We start from the raw sequence: 20,592 nt of genomic DNA on the forward strand, positions 1-20,592 counted from the left end.
GAGCAAGTTAGAGTCTTTGATGAGACTGAAAGTTCATGTTGGAATACGGCAGGAAGCCCACAGCCCAGATTGGAACTCTTAACCTCAGAACTCTGAGGCAGACAAGAAAACTGCTCTGTCACTGTGCTGCCCTCCTTAAAAATACAAAGATTACATTTGTATTCCACGACCCCCACACTAGGTTACGTAACTGTCAGAGGCAACGTTGACTGATTCCAGACATTTTTTCCCCAAAAGGATCTGCCATTTTTGACAAATGTCCCAGGAAGTTGTGGATAACACCTGGGCGCCGTGTCAAAAAGCTGTCGGTTGATATTTGCCTTATGACTGCAGGGCGCTGAAATTCCCACTTAGGAAGCCCTGCCCCCTGAACACACCACGCACACCCCGCTAATACTGCGGCTAAGAAAAGCCTGGCTGAAGATCCTCAGTGGATTATCTGCTCAAGGAAACCACGTGAGGACACACGATTCACCACCTCCGTTAAAAGCCAATTACATGCCTCGCTGGCCGTCACGTGATGCTGAAGCTACCCACCTGTGCTGCTGCTCTGCGGGACGCCGCTGACTGACAACTCCATGGCCAAGGCGCGCACTCCCTACTTTGGCTGGGAAGAAGGTAACTGTCGCGCCTAAGCTGGACTCCAGTGTTTAATGCCATTATTAACGCCGCTTAGCCAACCAAGACAGTGCCCTGACGCAGGACCCTCCCACCAGCCGATACTTTTTATAGCTGTACAACCTCACCTTTCATAAGGCAGACAAATTTTGCTTCATTTCAACATTCAAAACTGTTGTCAGGTGTCTTAGTAACGTGTCTGAATCCAAGGCTCGACAATTGTAGACATATTTTCCTAGTGGTGAAATTGGCTCGTTTTACGGGAGGATCTGTCGCATGCGGTGGTCCAGCCCTCATCCAGCCACCAAAATATACTTTTCAATTGGAGTGGCAACATGACAATGGCATGGCCAAACACATAAAGCCTCCACCACGTCGACAACTTAGCCAAACATCATTAGCACATTATCATCAGAAGCTAATGCTGGTTAAACTGTTGACGAACGCTAATCAGAGCTAACGCTACAGTTGTGCTTAATTTTGGGCTTTGACATGATACGGCCACGATGTCAAAGTGGTTCCTGAAATGCTGAGCATGTCATTGTTGAAGAAACTTATAGCGGGAGTGGTTATTACGTTAATTATCCCCATTGTTGGGTCACAGTGGGTCGGTCATGCAGAATGGCACAATTTCGGAAATTAGCGGACAACTGAAGATTTACTTGGTTGTAAATATCAGACTAAAGAGGTGTGCAAGCACTCCAAAGGTCCCTTTAAAATGTCTTGGATTTTAACATTTGAGAATCTGAAACGCCCCGACGACAGTGTCACTGTGTGAGAGGGATGCTAATGTCTAATGAAGGTCTCCCAAATTTAATCAGTCATTGTCAAAGGAATAATGCATAGCAACTCCTCAATAGGCATGTTTGAACATAAAGGGGGAAAAAAAGGAAACATGCAAGACGAGAGGCTCTTCACCAGTCGGCAAGAGCACCACGCGTGAAATAAGAAATCCCTCGAGAAGTAAACGGCGACAAAGAAGTAATTATTTGCGCTCAATTTTCTCTAGCTCTGAGCAGGAAAAAAAAAACAGCAGTGTCCCTTTTCCCCCCACTTTCCTTAAATGTGAAGATTATCTACCTTCTGATTGCCACAGAGCCGAGGTTGCCTGGCAACTCGCAATTAAGAAGTATGCTTTCTGATTGTCTGTGTGTCAAGCCCGGCCGTTATCAGATGAAGTTACCGAAGCAACAAATATCAGCGTCATGTAAATGAGTTTGTTGTGCTGCGAGGGTAGCAGAACAAAAAACAAACAAAAAAATACTATAACCTTGGTAAGAAGCGATTCATTTCACCAAGATTTATTCAACAGCACATCAAGGAAAGCCTTTTCATCAAAGTCATTCGCTTATAACTTGTTCGGCAGACCAAAGAACCATTAGAGTCTTAGCGCCTGAGGAGATGGTTAAAAAAATTGACATAAATGAGATTTCCAAATAACCGTCATCGCTGTTTGACGTATTTTAAAAATGGTCGTAGAACACAAACAAAGACAACGTTTGGTCATGCCTTTCACAAGCGAAGGCTTCAAGCTCATCGCTCCATACGTAATAGGGAAAATTGTACATTTTCTAGAAAGAAACATCGTTGGATTTTTTTTCTCACGTAAATAAAAGCTTAAGAAATGTGCATGTAATAACCTTCAAGAAGAAAGAGCAGGTACTTCAAGTTCTGTGATTACAGTCAGAAGTAATGAATAAATATTTAACGTGCGGAAAACAGACAACAAGGTGTCTATAAAAACTGATTTCTTATAATAGCCTATACAACGCTCTATCTTATTAGAGTAATTAGATTACAGGCAGTTAAGCACCTGATTAGGAGAGAGTGCAGAGTAAAATAACAAGGACGGCGATATTTACCAACAGAAAAGAAGCTGGATGCCTGCTTTTGTTTTATATTTAGTCGACGGAAAATTAGACAACCAAATAAGCCTCAAGTTGATTCTCACCCAGAAAAAAACTGAAGGTTGCTCAGGAGAGGCATTTCACGTTACAAATGTAACATGCGTAGTAAAATAGATGACAGAGTCAGCTCATTCTCATATGCCATCAAGTTCCTAACTCCTGTAAATCTATCTGTCGATTTATAGGCAACAAAGAAATGAGTGAGATAAGAGAGGTTACTGTACTTGTGTCAGGTGTGGTGGTCATGGTTGAGACAATGACTGGTGGACCAGTGCGACGTCCAACCAACTTGGTGTTGTTAAGGTTTTGCGCTTGGAGAGCGGTGGAGGAAGCCGCGGCAACTATGTTACTCTCAGGAGCAGCACTGATCCCTTTCCGGAGGAGTTGTGGGCTGTGAAGAGGGCTTGGAGCAGCTATCGGCGACGCCGGGGGAAGGTTGGGGGCTCTTTTCATCAGCTCCATGGGGGAGTAAGAGCCGGAGAAGGTTTTGGGCGCGGCTCCAGGGGTTCCTGGGGCAGGTGGGGGCTGTTGGCCAAGAGCAGACATGGCGAGGCCGGTGTGGGCATTGTACATGGAAAAGGCTCTTGCTTGGGTTACAGCATTGCTATATCCTCCGGGGCTGATTGGTAAAGCTCCAGTCGCCAGGGGGCGCGGTGCTGGATAAGTGGTGGTCTCCAGAAGGTGTTGGGACGGAGCACTGCTGGGTCTTCTCCCGAGAAACTCTCCCAACCTGGGGGACACTGTTTGGATAGTGGTGGGAGGTTGCTGCATCAGGCCGGGATCCATGGTCAAACCTTGAGGCTGCACGTAATAGTCGTTGCGGTGGCTGAAGCTGTTGGATCGGGTACGCGGCGCTGTTCCACCAGTTTTGTAACTCAGCACGATGCGGGAAAGAACGCGGGCCTGGGCCAAGTTTGGGGCGACAGAGCGGACGTCATGGTCCTCCATCATACCCAGCATGGCGAAGGAATCAAAGCCATGTTGTAGCAGTAGAGTGATGGTACTCTCAGCCAGACCTTCAGCTCGCAAAAAGGCCAAAAAGGCCGGATCCGCCATCTTCTTGGGGTCCGCAGCGCTAGGGTGGTGAGGAGGCAATCCGGAGGACATTCCTGCCGTGGCAGCCAGCATGGCTGCGCTGGGATCATAGTTCGGGTCATAAGGAAGTCTCTGGGAGGCCACAGCTCCGTAAGCACGAGGGAGAGTGCCGTCCATTCCCTGGGAAGTCGGATCCACCGCGGAATCGGTGGCAGCCGACTGACGGGGTTCCAGGGACAAGCTGCTGAAATCGTTTAATGGTTGGTGAGCAGAGACAGATGACTGCTCAGTGGCGTAATTGGGAAGATGGGGCTGATGTCCGTAGATTGCAGGTGAAGTAGAGCTGCCGGCAATACGCTGAGCGTCCAAGATAATCTTAGATCCCAGAGTTTCCCTGTACAAACGGCTCAGCTCATGGACAGGAAGGGGAGGAGGCGGTGGGGGAGGAGGCGGCGGGGGTGGAGGCACGGGGATAGGTGTAGATCCAGAGGCCTGCACGGAAGGTGTGGCTCTCACTTGTGCTTCATCCCACAGAGGCTTCAACCCCCTCGCACCGTGCCCGTAATGCGAGGCTGATCTGGTGAGGTGGTGGTGGTTATCCCTATAAAACCCCGATTCTTCGGGCGGCTGACCAGCTGGGGTGGCCTGAAAACCATGAGGCGGTGCAGCGCCCCGGGCCGCCATGGCTTGCTTGAGGTAAAGGCTGTCGCTGAGATCTAGCTGAGAGGTCTTACTCATGAGCTGCTCTAGTTGGTGGACCGGATCATACGCCGACGATCCAAGGGCGGGAACTTGTGTCTTCAGATCCAAGTGTTGTGGAAAGCAAATTCCACTTTCACCTCTATTTTGCGCCAATGAATTCCTCAGGTCGGGAATGGTCCCACAGTAATGACAGCGACTTGCGGGCCTGTCTCTCTGACCCTCAGACCAAGATGTACCCCCCTGGCCCGGAGAACCACCGAAACGCGACTGCTCGCTTAGGTTAGGCATCAGGGAAAACAAAATGGACCACTATAGGAGCGGAAAATAGACACAAGTGTTGTGTTTCAACTCTCAAATTACATCCACGCCTATCAAAAAGGGCGGAGCGGGGAGGTGAAACACTACCCACACCTGATCTGCAGCTGTAGCTCCCCCCTTATCCTCATTCTTACGTCTATGCTATCATATGGCTCCCAACTAAATAATTCAGCCCTTGAAACATTAGAACTTCATACAACTTACAACTTTGGGACGAGGTGCTACTCCACTCGAGCAGGGTTAATGTTTGTGCTCTGATTACCGTGAAGGCAAAAGCACTCCAAGAAATTGGGCTGAAACACCAAAGCCGGACAACGCTAGTGGAACGAGAGGAAGGGAAGGAGACGAACTAATCCAGCGGAGTTGATGCACGCCATTGGCGGAGGCAGTCACCCACAGTGGCCACAGGGGGATTAGCAACAAACTAAAACATGCTTAAATCCTTTGCCCACTACGGCATCACGGGACAAGATTGCACACTGCGTACAACTTTTTTTGTCCGCCAGATGCCATCTTTAGCGGAATGATCATCGCAAGTGGTGTTAAGAAGGGAAACGTCAGTTGGGCTGTGCGATATAGCCGTAAAATTAAATGATTGATTCTTTTAAAAAAAAAAAACATAGTCCAGTGTGTCTCTCCCTGTTGTTTGAAGCTAGGATAGAGTCTCCAGAACACCTGCAACCCTAATGAGGACAACATAGAAAAGGTATCGAAAAAAACAGCTCTAGAAAGTGGAGGGTCACAAGATGTTTGCTGTATGCTGTAGGCAAACTCTACGAATGAGATATTCAGGCAGAGAAGCAGCGGGTTCCTACTCGAGATGCTGCCATTGATGATAAACTTGTGTTTACTTGCCAAGAGCGAGTGCAGAGCAAACAGGAGGGAAAAAAGAGTGGCAGGAGAAGAAAGGCTAGCGCTGATAAATATGTTGGGGGGGAGCACGGACAAGCTTTGACTTTCTCACCTTCAAAACAGACAGTGTGGGGATTTGATTGGACGGCACCGGACTGTGACCACTCCATCATGAGACTTGTTTCTATTTTCTACGCCATTTCTCTGTAATAAAACAGAGGAGCCTCGAGGGCCATTTTCTGGTCGCTCCAGAGGCCGAAAAACCAAAGCGATAAGCTAAATTTATTGTGACAAGGACCATTATTTACAACGCCCGCCAGGTTATTTTCAGGTTGTAGGGATCACCGATGCCAATAACGTCTTACTAAGTAACGTGTTACTCCAAAATGTACGCGTTTAGCCCACGTTGGATGACTTATTTTCCTATAGGTGACTTATTACAACAAATCAGGAGGCGATAAACGAGGTCGTAACAAAGTAGTATTATCCTAAAACTTGTTTCTGGCAATCTTCTCAGGTACTCAGAGCCATAAAACACCGTAATAAACTCTGCCTTGCATCTCTCTTAGCCATCACTCACAATAACTCCATCTAATAAGCCGCTTTCCACAGTCGTGTGTCATTCACATTCCCTCGTTCCCTGACAAAGCAATAACCGTACGATCCCGTGCACGCGGCAGGCCGCGGACTGCTGAAACCACAACCCGGATATCATGTCAAGTGATTCATTTCCCACAGTTCATTGGCAAGAAGCAGCCAGTCGCCAAATTTATCTTGTATGCCTCTCGTGAGGACTGCTCCATAATTAAGTGAGCATGCTATATTACATCCGTGCAACGGGGACTAGCATGAATAATACAAGAAAAAGGAAGAGTCAAACTACGATATTTGGTGCCAATACTACAAAAACAGAACTCCAGGTACAACGTGCTGAACAGACATCCAGCCGCAGTCGTGACTTTGGAGCAATCTGGCCATCTTTCTAGGCCACGGGATGCTAACGGCGGGAATTGGCGGGCAGAGATAGCGGCGGAATGATTTAGGTACAACTGCTGAGCTATTAAACTTTCATGGCGACTTCATGAATTAAAGCATGACAGCTGGGAACTTGAAATTTCGTTTCATTTATGGTGATTGTACAGTATGTTATTGCGCTAATGAGCCTCTGGGGAATATGGAGAACAGCATTGTCCATTAGATTTGCATCTTGCTTGGGATATCATTTTCTTCTAATGTTTTTTTGTATTTTTTTCTCTAATATTTTTGCATATTTCTTCTAATATAAACATTTATGTCTGTTAATATTTCATTTGTCTTGTTTATGTCAAGGAAGTGACTGTGTTCAGAATGAATCATATTGAAAGCAGACATCTGCTACCCTAAATGTCTCAGATTAACCGCAAATTAAGTTCAGATGTTCTAGTAGGCTTTTCCAGACATTTTTTTCCCCACATTCTAGGAACAAAATTATCTCAGTTGTTGATTTTTACTTCCCTTCTTGAAATTTTTTTTTTGTTTCAAAAGATTCGTACATGTTAGAGGTCATATTAATGGTGGAAAATGATCTATCTTGGTTGCTTTTTTTTTTTACATTGCAAAAACTTGGCATTTGAGCAGGGATGTGTAGACGTTTTGCATCCACTGTAGGTGATTATTTGCTTTCCTTCTTAGTTTTTCAGTTATTAAGCCTGTGGCCCATGCAGCCTGCAGCACAGATGGGGCGGACAGAAGGGGAGCACCGGCGGCCCACTTGCTTTCTGGAGAGACGAGGGGATGCAAGAGGGGGCGGGGCTATGTGAACGAGGGACAAACCCACAAGCCACAACGCCAGAGTCAAGCGTTGGAAGCTAATCTGACGTTGGAGTCTGGTGGTAATGAAAGCAAAACCAAACCAAAGTCGCTCGCACAGTAAAAAAATTATACCAATTTTTTTCCCACTATATTTGGATTTTCGTCTAATATTTTTACAAATATTTCTGGGCTAATATTTTGCATTATTTTCAATATTCAAAATAAATTCGAATATTTTAAAGTTTATATTGGTGTATAGTGTATTTGAGCAACATTTTGCCATGTTTGTAATTAATAGCATTTTCATATTTGAATTATTTTCTAATATTTGTGTATTTTTCTTCTCATATTATTGCCTAACATTTTTGTATTTTCTTCTGATATGTTTTGTGCTATTTTAAGAGCTACTGTACCTATTGTTTAGGGGGGAATTTTGGGTAAAAAGATCCCAACAGCCTGATTGCGCATTTTCCCAAAAGGTAAAGGATACTTTCCTAGACTGATGAAAGAATTATATGTGACGAGAAGCAGCGAGAAAGAAAAGAAAAAGGCAGCGGTTGCTTTGGCCAGCGCAGAAAGTGCGCCGTCTCTGTACGCTTAGTCAAAGACAGGGCTCCACATTTTCCTCTTGAAAAAGATGAGCGTCCGTCGCTCCTTCATCTGCTCTTCATCCGCCTGCCAACGGTGCCAACCTGGATCGAGATGAGTCACGCCAGAGAGGATTTTTAGCCTCACGCCAAAGACAATAACCAGTCAGGGCCTTGCTCACGTTGCTGTTTGTTTTCTCCTTGAGCCCAGATTGTCGTCATGGCGGCCTTATCGTGCCGCTACACGCGATCGGCGGGACAACTTGGTTTCCCCCCTGTCTTTTTACCCCATTAGACTCACTGTCAGGACCATTTTGTTTTTCAAGCAGGTTTCCATTGTTCAAATCACATCTCTGCTCATGTGCACTGCTTACACTAACAACATGTGTGTACATGGAAAGGTCAATGTTGGCAATTTGTTTATTTTTAATTAAAATGTTTGGTTTTTTTCATATAATATTTAGCATTATTTTCTAGCATTTGTATTTAAGATGTTTGTAATATTTGTGCGTTTACACTATTTTGTATCCTGTCAAGAATTTAATTTACTGCGATCCTTACGGCGAAACAGAAACCCAAGTCATGGACTCGTTGAAGAAAGCGTGCGCATCCACGAGAAGCGCCGAAGGAGGACTAAAATAGGATTCTTACCTTCACAGATTCGGTCCAGCCGCTGCCTCTTCACTTTGTGTTTGTCGGTGAGAGACATGGCCTCCAAAAAGGACGTCTTGGCTCAAAGGGCGGCGGGCGGTGGGGTGGGTTCTGGTTTTATGACCACTGACAAGGTTCAGATGCCTCTAGTGCACTGTGGGCACTGCTCCCCGGGGCATAACGCCTCGGTATATACACCTGAAGCAGGGGCAAAAAAACAAAACAAAGATGACACTTCTTGAGAGCACAAATTATGTTTTGCCTTTAATTCATAAAGCAATCAGTTGCACAATATCAGCAACCATATCAGTGAACAAGCCACATTGTTACATCAAGTTTTGTTGACAAACAAATTCAACAAATTTTTGGGATTAAAAAATAAATAAACAAATTAATAAAGTTAAAACAGACTGATGAACAAAAAAATATTTGTTACTATTTTTTGTGATATTTTCACAATTGTGTTTTTGCTTTTAAAATTTGATTTGAAATATTTGGGTATTATTTCAGCTTTTTTGTAGCATTTGCATATTTAAATGCAACTGTTTTTATTTTTCTAATATTTGAGTGTTCTTCATCTGATGCTTTTATTTTTTTCCATGATTCTTTTTTGTAATTTTTTTTTGTAATTTGGGTGTATTTCACTATACCTTTTTATTTTTTCATGTGTTTTGTTCCCCTCAAATATTTGGTATTATTTTCCTACATTTTTTAAATCAATTTTTGTATTATTATTTATATATTTCATTTGCATATTTTTGGTATTCTTTTTTTGTAAAGTCTGTGTGTATTTTTCACAAAATATAAACTATAAAATAAAATATTTGTGTAATACCCTTTGTATTTTTTGCAGTTTTTATTTAATTTCTATACGTACATTTCCGCTAATTTTTCTTGTTTTAATATTTATATTTTTTCATTTTTTCCCCCGATATTTGTGCTTTTTTTTTTCTACTTTTTTGTTTTATTTTCTGACATTTTTTATAATGATATTTTTCATATCATTGCATAATATTATTATTATCAGTAAAGTTACTATAGTTACTATAGTTCTTAGTATATTAGTATAGTGTTATTTTCAAATATTTTTTTTTTTTTTTATCACATCTGTTTTTTTGTTGGTGCTCTATTTACACTATGGTGCCAATATACAGCATTCTGTCAAGAACGTACTTGTAACTGACAGCAATCCCTACAACGAGAGAGAAACCCAAGTCATGCACTCGCTGGAGAGAGCAGCAAGATGCATCAAGAGAAAACCTGGTGACTATTGCAGAGAGTGTTTGTCCTTAAAGAGCGCAGTCCATGAAAAAGACGGACAATGTAACAACACATTGAGCCCAGTAGAGGGTAGTTAAAAGCAACTCACAAAGCGTAACTCAATCTAGAGGGAATCAATGCCCGTCTCTTTCCACTTTAATGACTTTAAACAGGAATTCTAGCAGACTGAAAATGCAACTTATTTGCTAATCGCTGGCACACATCGCCAGCAATCGTGCACAAATGCGTTGTTGTTCGAACACCAAAAACAAGCTAGCTTTTTTTTTTTATCTCCTTGCTGGCACAAGTACAATGCAAGTGCAGCAAAACACCCCCCCCACACACACACACAAAAAGGATTAATTGTTGCACTAAAAAACTGCTTGTTCCGTACCAGAGGCAGCCTTCCTCCCGCCGACTACACAGACGTTTTTGTCTGATGCAGGCAAGCACACAAGCATCGCAAATAAAACAGGTAAAAAATCCTTGCCTGAGGACTTTAAAGTCCTCTGTGAAAGAAAGCAGTCAAAAAACAGAGCCATCAAATTGTTTACAATGGAGAGGAAGCAATCTCAAGAAGTTAAGGTATAGTTCAAAAAGTCAACACTTTTTTCCTAACTGACATTTTCTTGGCAGTAATGTGCAGATCGATCCTGAAATATTGATGTGCATATTTTTTACGTATGTAACATTTTTGGACTGTAGTATCTTCTAACCATCAAAAGGCTTCGCAAGTTCTTGCATGCAAAACATTTGCGCATAGGAAGCTAAGATGCATGAATTGTTGGAAAATGAGATGTTGGACGACTGGTCACCATGGCTGTCCGTCAACGGGGGATTTGGGGGCGAAGCTGTGGTTTCAATTAGCCACGAGCCGAAACACTTAGCGGCCTCATTAGTCGATTAATGGATTGAGCAGCAGACGGGTACTCGACAAGTGATCGATCGCTATTGTTGCTTGTGGTCATTTAACTGAGTGCTGGTGAAACGCACTTGCGGCTCTTTGGTCAGTGGCAAAACCCACCTTGACATTTCTAATATAAAGAACCATCAAAGGACTTGGCGGTTGCAAGATCATAAATGCAAAACGTTTGGGCAAAAGAGTTTAAGACGTATGAGAAGTCGGAAATACGTATAGTCGAAGATGTTGGACGATGGGCCACCATGATTGTCCCCCTTCATCACCAGAGTGATGAAGGAGGTGGTTGGTACCAATTAGTCTCCAGCAGAAACACTTAGTAGCCTCATTAGTCGATTAATGGATTAGTGGCAGACAAGTACTTGACAAGTGATTGATCGCCCTTGTTGCTTGTGGTAAACTTAACTGAGTGCTGGTAAATTGCGCTTTGAGGCTTTAGATTTGGATTAAAACAAAGATGGGAAGAAACTAAGGCTGAGCAATTCAATCCTTTTTTGTCGATGAATTCAAATTTATTCGTCAAGAACATTTTTTTGCGGATAATCAAAGCTCATCCCAGCTGACATGCATGGCTTGCACTAACAACATAACTGCGAACAAAGAGGAGCTCGTTCACAGAAGCTCGGTCAGAGTTGCCAACATAGCAATTTGATGGCTTGATTTTGTGACTTTCCCGACCGATCTATCGACGTTTTTTTTTTTTTTTTTTTTCAAAAAACGACAAGTGACTTTAATTCTTGCTGAAAAACAGACAAAATGAGCACAATCTTTGTCACATTGTTATGCATAACAAGAAAGTAACCCAGTGAAAGGCAATCGAAAAGTTGATGATGCCCACGGGATCATGTTTTTTAAAAGAGAGCACTTGTATTTTAATTGTCTGTTGGGGAAAAAAAAAAAAAAAAATCACTATTTCTGTGGAACTTGATGCAAGTCATGTTGGGAAGAAAACATGCGTGCCGGGAAAAAAAGTTTGAAACGTTGTTTGGTATGAGGATAAACAAAAGAAAATCCCAGAAAGGTAGGAGTGAAATCGACATTTTTGTCACTGTCATTTGCAAGGATGGAAACAAAAAACGATCTGATTTTAATGGGAAAAAAGCCAAAAACTGTTTTCATATTAGGCCCGTGTCACCCAATCTCAAAAGAACCCAAAGTCGATTTGATCCGTTAGTGTCGAGGGCATCCATCTTCAAGCAAATACCGACAAACAAAGACAAACTGTCCAAGGTAGACTACACTCAGTGGGCATCTCTGGATGCGACTGAATTATTCAAAAGGTCACGACCACCTGCATGCTGTGCGGGACCGACGCTTGCTTACTGCGAGGGAGGCAAAACGCCAAAGGAAGTCATTCGGAGGACTCATCAATTTCACTCTCAAACGCATCCGTAGCTAATTGGCCGCGATTCATTAGCTGACATTAAGCCACGAGGGGTAGTTGGGAGGGCTCGGGGGCTCTTTCCAATAAATCTCGCGATGGAAGGTGACGGGGAGACAATTGCGGCGATGCGCGAATATCAATACATCTCCACAAGTGTCAGTCAAGTGTCAACTCCATCTGACGCCCGAGTGATGGAAAAGTTCGGAAAATCTACCACATCCTTCTATTCACATTCAAAACCACGAAACTCTAGTATTTATTTGCTCTTAAAAAAAACTACAATGAACAACAAGAACGAAACGACAAGATTAGAGATGTCTCGATTACATTTTTTGGGACGCGAGTCTAAGTCACTTGATTTTGACCATCTTTAGAGAACGGGTCCCGATTCCGATACCTCGGCAAAACATTAAGAAGAAGAAAATCAAGAAGCGCATCCAAATTGCCTTCTTGTTTTTTATTTCAATAAAAGGTTCCCAGCATGATACCTTTTTTATGGCTAGTCAAGTGCAGCAGTGGTTCAAACCACGTAAACAAATAAAATCTTTTTATAGCATATCAGTGGTGCTGCACAAAATAACGATGCAAACAAATTACATTTAAATGTTCTGTCTTGAATCAACTAAAATCCCCACCCCCCAAAAAAACCCTATCAAAATATCAGAAATTCCACTTAGTGCAATAACAAAATAAAGACAGTCAATGAATCAATTTAACACAGTGTAACTACCAAAACTAGAATGCTTTAGTTCACTTCGAAAAGACTTGGGGGAGTGGAACAAACTTTCTTACCATAAGAAAAGTTTCTACACATTGTCAGAATAAATTTAAAGGGGATTTTCTCAACCCAGATGCAAAACTGACTTCAGATCTCTTCCAGCATTCATTTGGCAAACTTTTATCACTGATAGCGATTTAAATGATTTAATGTCAATATTTTGGGCAATTAAATCGGGATGAAATCTGCAACAGCAGCAGCAGCAGCACTGGCGGCGGCAGCGGGCACTTTATTGTTCATCTTGACACTACACTAATTTGACAGTTTAAAGCTCTCGAAAGATTAAAATGAAGTCGGATTAGAGAGGCGAGATCTTTCATGCGGAGCGGTTCAATGGGTTGTGTATTACGCAACTGCTGAACACAAAATAACTGTGTAAAAAAAAAAAAAAAAGCAAGCATAACACAACCGTGCAGAAGGAATGCAATCAATAGAAGACAAATGACTTACAAAAATAGATGCGCATTGTTTTTGTGGGCAAACACATCTCAGGATGATTGCAAGTGTGATTTGAAGGAAATGTTTTACATGAAGTCGACGTCTGGATTGGAAGACTGAGTGCTTATTTTTAGTCAACCGACAATCTGTTTCACCTCTTACACAAAATATTCCCTAAATCGACACCACAAACTCTTTGATGATGCTCTAAAAAGGAAGTATGACGAGCACATTAAAAAGATGACGTTAGATAATGCTCAGCAGTTTCCTTGCGCCAAGGAAGAAGGGTGACAGAGAAATTTGGAGGTGCAGCAACTGTTACAGTAATCCGACATTGTGCGGAAGAGTTTGTTGAAAAGCTCAGCAGGCCGCTGCAGAGACGCTGACGCCAGACTCCTCAAAAGCACACGAGCAGATCAAATGCGTCTCAGATGATGTTAGAAAATGGGAAGAAGAAGAAAAAAAACACCTGTAGTCAAACATTTTTTTAGTTAGTCTCAGTGTCAGATTCTGTAAAACGTGTTCTTGCCTTGTCCAAATTCTCAGGCTTGACTTGGTCATGACAGTCTCAACCCCTTGACTTGGTCTCGGATGCTCAAAGTCTTGATCTTGACTTTGTCTTGGGTCCTTTTAGTCTCAGTTTGACTTTGGAGTCTTGACTTGCTCTCAACCCCTCAAAGTCTCCGTCCACTCCTTCAAATCTCAGCCTCAACTCTGTCTCAAATCTTCAAACTCTTGATTTGGTCTCGGCTCGTTAAAATCTCAGTCTTGACTTGGTCCCAACCCTTTGAAAATCTCTGTCTTGACTGCTCTTAACAGGTAACTCTGCACTGAAAGCACAATTTGAACAATGCAGAGTCATACCACCCCCCACCCCCTTTTCAGACACTGGAGTTCCTCCAGAGGTAAATCTGTCAGCTCTGTGCCAAAACAAAGAAAGAGAAAACAGGAAGGTGTGATCACCCGGCAACACCAGCCCAGCTCGTCTATTAATATCCTGTTTTACATGCCCGGCTCCTTGCGCCCCCACCGCCGGGTACCGTAAAGTGTGATTTCCATGCTCCGAATGAGGTCCGCGATTATGCGTGGGCAGGTGACAACTTGACGCAATTATAATTTGCTGGAAAACCGTGCCCAAAAAAAATAAAAAATGCTTCCCACATGCACAACTTTCGGCACCTGGAACGATAGTTGCATTTAAGAAAGATATTGCAGTCCACCAAGCGCTATTTACGTCTAATCAATACGCTTGCAAAGTTCCAGCAGGCGAGGTTATCTGTGTGCAGCAGGAGCTGGAGCAAAAGAAAAAAAAAGAAAGCAAAAAAAAAAAACAGAACAGGAAAAAACGCCTGCAGCGTGCCAACCTGGTGAGTGCGGGGAAGGTGTGGCACTACCCGCCGCCCCAACAGCCGAGAGGCCAGGCTCAGCCCGGCTGCTCGGTCGCAGGTCAGCTGCCGTTGCGTCCTTCCAGGAAAAGGTGAATCAGAGATTCCCATTCCAGAAATTGAGGTGCTTCCACCCCCCTTGTCCTCCCTGGAATGTGCCCACAAACTCCCAGCGGGATGGTTGAGACAGCCTGTGATGCTGTACACGGGCTTTGCATTGGGAGCGTGCCAATTCAAACAATGTGCTGATAGAGTCCAGAGTACAAGCGGTGAACCGGGTTGCAAAACACGGATGAGGACTCACGCAGCCGGGAATGCTTAAAAGGATCATTCCAGGTTGTTTCAATGTCGGGTTTACCACGGCAAATTCGGCAATCGGAGTAACGCAGCAAATTCATAACCCTCGGCTAAACGTGGCCAATTATTTAACCGACAAAGACAATTTGTTCCAGGAAGCTATTGCTCAGATTTGAATCATCCACGTGAGAAATTTCCAGGGTTGAACTTAGAAAACAGCGTAAAGGGGGCCCTCGGTTGTAGCGGTCCACAGATACGAGGTTTTCGAGAGCAGATTTACACCTCAGCCCCAGTGTTCCACTAATCCCTTTCACACAGCTGCCGTTCTAGTCAAGTCAAGTTTATTTCTATAGCCCTAAATCAAAAACGAGTCTCAAAGGGCTTGATACAAACAGAGATACTGTAAGTGAGTACGTTTTAGCCGATATCCTGCCTCAGCTTGAGCTGGAAATTTGCTGTAAAAAAAGTGTCTTTTGCTCTTTAACTGGCTGCATTGGAGAGGACAGCTTTTCAACAACCCCTGCTGATGACGACGGGCTCAAAAGGCAAAGTTGCTCTCCCTTCCTCATCCTTGTTCTCCCTCTACCACATGGTCCTATCATCTCCGGCCGGACTAGTACACCACGCTTCAAGTCGCCAGCACTCACACACACACACACACACACACACTTCTCACTCAATTAATCCTGGCCCAACCTTGCAGCTGGGAGATAAATGGTGTGGAGTCTCAGCAGGCTTTTTCGCGCTCCTTGTTCGCTGTATGTAGAACAGCTCTCCAGAGGACGGCAAGCCCCTCCGCCACCAATCCCAAGCGCTCCGACACTAAAAGATGGCTGCCAGGAGCAGGTTGACACTGCATTTTTTTTCTCAACTTGCGGCCGCGTTGCTGATTGTACACAGATCGAACAGGCCGGCCAAGCTTCTGAGACATTATCAGTGGTGGGAAGCCACCTGTATCGAAGTAAAATGCAAGATAAGGCTCAAGCCGTGTTTGACATTTGACACCCATATCTTGCAGTAATATACATATTCAACAGAAAGTAGTTTAGGTATGCATATTACACATCTTATTGTTTGGAATTCAGTCAATTGTGTGTGGAACTGATTGCAGTTGGACGAGTGGCTAGCACATCCGGCGCTGACTTGTTAACAATTGGGCCACTGTGTGCCCATCGGACATTTTTAAAAATAATAAAATAGTCCCTCAAACAGAGGTCGTTTATGGCCAACTGCTGCTTAATTCTTGTAAGAACACGCAGTCCTGCAATCAGGCAACCTTTCAGGATCGCTGCATTGTTGGCCACCTCGATTTCTTCAATCTGGAAAATTCGTCATTCGTTTTCCTGCATACAGTAGTATTAGGGTTGTACCGATTCGATCGGCATGATCAGAAATTGGGGACAATCAAGTGATTGTCATCTGATCATCTGAAAAATATCAGATATTTACATTTCTAAAGTCAAGAATAACATAGTTTAGTTCTTCACTTGATTTGAACCACCTGATTTACAGCCATATAAAAAGGTCCGATCTTGGGATAACTTTATTAAAAAATAGATAAATAAATGATTTGGACAATTTGGATGTGGTCTTCTTTATCTTCTTCTTCGCATTGCAGAGGTATTGGATTAGGACTTGGCATCAGAAGATCAACAGAATCAAGTGAGTTGGACTTGGACTCGGGTGCAAAAAAAAAGACATTAGGACATCCCTACACCGTATGGCTCCATTAGGCCTCTGTGTAATGCATCGGAAGTTGTCAAATTTCTGGATGGTCGTCAAGCCCTCCGTTGGTATCTTACACTCAGGGCGTCAAGCTGGAACAACGGCAGGAAAAGCTTAAATGACAATGTTGGCGTTACCGTGACGGCTGGATAGTCAATTTCCCGAGGCCATCCGAGCAGAAAGCCTGTCGTAAATCGTGCCAATGAGCCATCTTATCCGGACAGACACGACAATCCTTTTAACACTTGACACCCCCCGACTACCGATGATGGTCTCTCCCATCTAAGAACACTGCACCTGACTCCCTTTCATTTTCTTTTACGGGCGCCACTTCAGTCCAGAGCGGCTTGGATGCAGGTGTTACAGTTACAAGTGAAAAATGACCGTCAGAGTGCACTCGGCCCGACAGATTAACTGCAGTGTGAACAAAAAAGTGCTGATGGGCAACAAAAGAATAAAAACAGCTATTCATCACCGTGACACGGGGATCAAACCCGTGCGTTTCTCAAACTGCACTGCTTGAGTTATTGCGCAGCGCCAGTGTGGTGGCAGCTGCAGAGATAAAGACGGCTCCAACTTCGGATTGATTCCAGTGCGGCCGCATCCGCCGAGTCCAAAGAGGAAGCATGTTCAGTCTCCTAAGTGATCATTTTATCAATTTTCTCAAACCAATGCAAACAACCCCCCACCCCAACCCTTCCTCAAAAATAACATCGCTGCCGTGTGTTTATGCTGAGACGGCATTTCCACGCAGCCGCGAGTACCGGTGCGGAAATTAAATCACTTATTACACAAGTGGGTCGTTTCTAGCGCTTTGCTTGATTTTGAATGCTGGGCTCGCATAGGAAGAGGAAAATAAGGCTTTAAGGAAAGCAGAGTCGACAATTAATTAATGTAATTAATGAGTGTAATGTAATTGAGCATTGATAACTATTGCAATTTGAGACTAGTTAAATGCCTTTATGGGTCGCACATGCAATCAAAGTGGGGCTTAGACAGTATGTTACATTGCGGTTCCAATATAACCTATTTCACTTTGATCATGTAGTGCGGCCTATACATTATTTAGAGCAAAGTGTTTTGATTCGATGAAAAATGTGTCATTTCAGCTCAGTAGTTGGGGGCTCCGTTTGTGTTAAGTGGCATTTGTGTGAAGGGTTTAAAAGTACAGTAACACTGATGCTAATGGCGCTTCACATCACATGATAGCATATAGCTAGCAGACATTTGATCAACAAAATTAACGGTTTGCTTTAACATTTTGGTGCTTAAATGCTGAAACTATGCTTAATTCTCTTTATTTTAGGTGTCACATATGTCTCATACAGGAGACCAAATAAAATATGCTACAGTTTACCGCAGTGAGCTTTTTCTGCTCACATTCTTTACATATACAAATACTTTACATATTTTACAGGAGTGACTAATAAACAGCAGAGAAGCAAGCACACCTAGCCTATTATTTGCCGGACTGCACAGAAGTAGCTACGGGTACGTGGTATTTTAGCAACCACGGCAACGATTCGCTGTATTTTTCTAGTACCAGTATTCCTTACGAGTGTACGTGAAAGCATTCACAAGTACTACAATTCAAATGTAAAAAGTATGTCAAGTGTCACTTAATCAGTCATCTCATTAGCTAACCATTTCAACTTGGTCACAACACTTTTTCTCTGCTCCAAAATGTCTCCCGACGCCAAGTAGCGGCGCACTCCTACGGCATTGCCAACAAACATGAGCGCGACCTCCTCCTTCTTGTAGTTGGACTCCCACTCAACTCTACCTGGCTCGCTCAGTGTGCTGTGCAGAAGCCTCTGACCCAAGCAGCGTGTTTACACCAACACTACTCCTGTTCAAACTAGACTACAAAATACAACTTTTAGCTTTTTAGACTTTTATTACGGCATCCAAACGCCGCAGAATAGTATAATTAAATGATGTAAAACATGTCCATTAAATGCAGTATGAAAGAAACTACCCAGTCCCATTGTGATCAATTAAGCCAAAATACTGTTGTTCATTAGTGCTTCATTTGCGCTGTGTGCCTTTTTTTTTTTTTTCTTTATGTATGCTTTTGTAATTTTAACTCATGCTTGAATTTGTCAACTGTAATCTAACCAGGAGCTCAGGAGCGCTCTTTTTGTGTTGTGTATCTGTAAATAAATTATCATATTGACCACCAAAAGCCTTTGCTCAGAATTCTTTTGGTTGTTTTACACTTTGAAGCGTCACAAAAGCAAAACACTTCATCGTCATAGTCAGTGTTCCGCTTGAAGATTTTCTTATTCCAAAAAGCTTGCCGTCCGCTTTTTGGTCAGGAACCGGTGTTTTTGGTGAACCATGTTCGACTGATGGTTAGAGAACGTAAAAAGCAGTGCTTATATTGTCACAGACCACAATCCGGTGTGGGTCGCGAAGGATCAATTCAATAATCTAAAACGGCTTCTGGCAATGAATGAGTCTTTAGAGTCTGTTTTGTGAACTCTCTGGGATTCCAAAACTCGTAATGTCTTTTGAGGTGTAACCCCCTGACCCCACACCCCCCTACCCACCCCAATACATCCATCTGCTCCCAGACTAAACCGCCCGCCACTCGCCACACACAGAGGCGAGGCCGGATTAAATCAAGTGCAGCGGCGAGCTGGTCCCCTATTACCCTTGCAGGAACCACTTGAGCGTCCGCTTCACTAGCCAACGTTGCACCCCCTCCTTATTATGAAAGCAGAAGGCTTAAGTCAGCCGGGAGGTCGGGGGGTGGGCCCTCGGGGGCGGCCCCTTTGCTGCGTGCGACCCGGGCGGGGTGAGCGCAGGACGTGACCGAGATGACCGCGATAACGGGAGGGCTTGTTTGGCCATTGTTGAACACCTGATACAAAGTGGAGGCGGGCGGGCGGGCGGGCGGGAGGCGACAGAACACACAGCGCCACATTAAATCCGCTTGAATTATAGCGCAAAGCGAGCTGAATTAACTCCGTATATCAAGGCCGGTCGAAGGGGCCTGATCTAATTGGGGGAGGGTCGAGGGAGTGGGGGGGAGAGTCACCCAACATTTCTATCTCCCACCATTAAAGTTAACCACTTCTCTCTCTCTATCTCTCTCTTTCCAGAGCCATAAAGCTGCCAGGAGGACGTCTGATTTATCCCACACCCTGGCCTGGGCTTCTGTCCTAACTATCGCACGCCTCCAATTAATTTTTTTTCCAGCATCCCCTCTCTCCTAAATGTGATGAGATTGCGGCATACCAGGGCGGAGGGGAGGTGGGGAGGTTTGACTAAACTGCTGACTCGGGTTAATGCAGAATTTCCTTAATAATGCCGAAACCTGCCTGCGAAAGCACAAAGAAGAAAAAAAAAAAAAAAAACACAAAATGCGTTCCCCCCGCTGAAGATGTAATTAAAGAGTCATCAAGGCAGCGTGTTATCCAACGTGTAAATGACAAAGTGACTGAAGCAAACACAGCGGAGGCATCTTTGAGAGATGGACGACACGAAATCCATTTGCCCGCCTACCCGCCACCCACTCGTCGCCGCTTTTGTACCTTTCAACACCGATGCCGCCAGTCAGACAACTGCGAAGAAGACAGAGGCTGAAAGTTCCCGCGATGAAAGAGAAACGTTAGCGGATTCATTTGGACTCAGGCGCAGGATGAAGGATCCGATTGGCTCTATGAAATGGCATAGCCGAGTGGTGCAGCTGGCGGGTTTTAGCGTGGAGAGCTTTATTGGCCTCTGGGGTGTCACAGACAATTCGCCGACACCTTGGTCTGCACAGCAAACCCGCTCTGTGATGGCCTTCTTGTCAAATGCAAAAAAAAACACAAAAAAAAGATTCTGTTCAAATTGTCTATTTGTTAGCAGTAATAAAGTCACTACTAGGTCTTTTGAAAGACGTATTGAAAAGTAAAAAAGGTGAATATCCAAACATCACTGAGTCAAACAAGTAAT

General features: G+C 43.8%; 2 protein-coding genes across 4 annotated transcripts in view; both read right to left on the reverse strand.

Annotated features, from left to right (window-relative positions):
- LOC147128800 (uncharacterized) overlaps nt 1-5,106 on the reverse strand; it is a 31,490-nt gene extending 26,384 nt beyond the window's left edge. The window contains exon 1 of one of the 2 annotated variants that reach the window (XM_086016487.1): nt 2,750-5,099. In XM_086016487.1, coding sequence (XP_085872613.1) covers nt 2,750-4,550 — 1,801 coding nt within the window. In that variant the 5' untranslated portion in view covers nt 4,551-5,099. Of the gene's footprint in view, nt 1-2,749 lie in introns of both variants that reach the window. The other variant, XM_086016489.1, reaches the window with a different exon arrangement.
- A 3,409-nt stretch (nt 5,107-8,515) lies between these two features.
- mmp21 (matrix metallopeptidase 21) overlaps nt 8,516-20,592 on the reverse strand; it is a 44,537-nt gene continuing 32,460 nt past the window's right edge. For both annotated transcript variants that reach the window (XR_015082549.1, XR_015082548.1), the window contains one exon: nt 8,516-8,659. The gene's annotated coding sequence lies outside the window, so the exon portion shown is untranslated. The remainder of the gene's footprint in view (nt 8,660-20,592) is intronic.

The sequence above is a fragment of the Filicampus tigris genome, chromosome 19 (assembly GCF_054856515.1).
Source record: "Filicampus tigris isolate MCC_2025a chromosome 19, RoL_Ftig_1.0, whole genome shotgun sequence".
NCBI lineage: Eukaryota > Metazoa > Chordata > Actinopteri > Syngnathiformes > Syngnathidae > Filicampus > Filicampus tigris.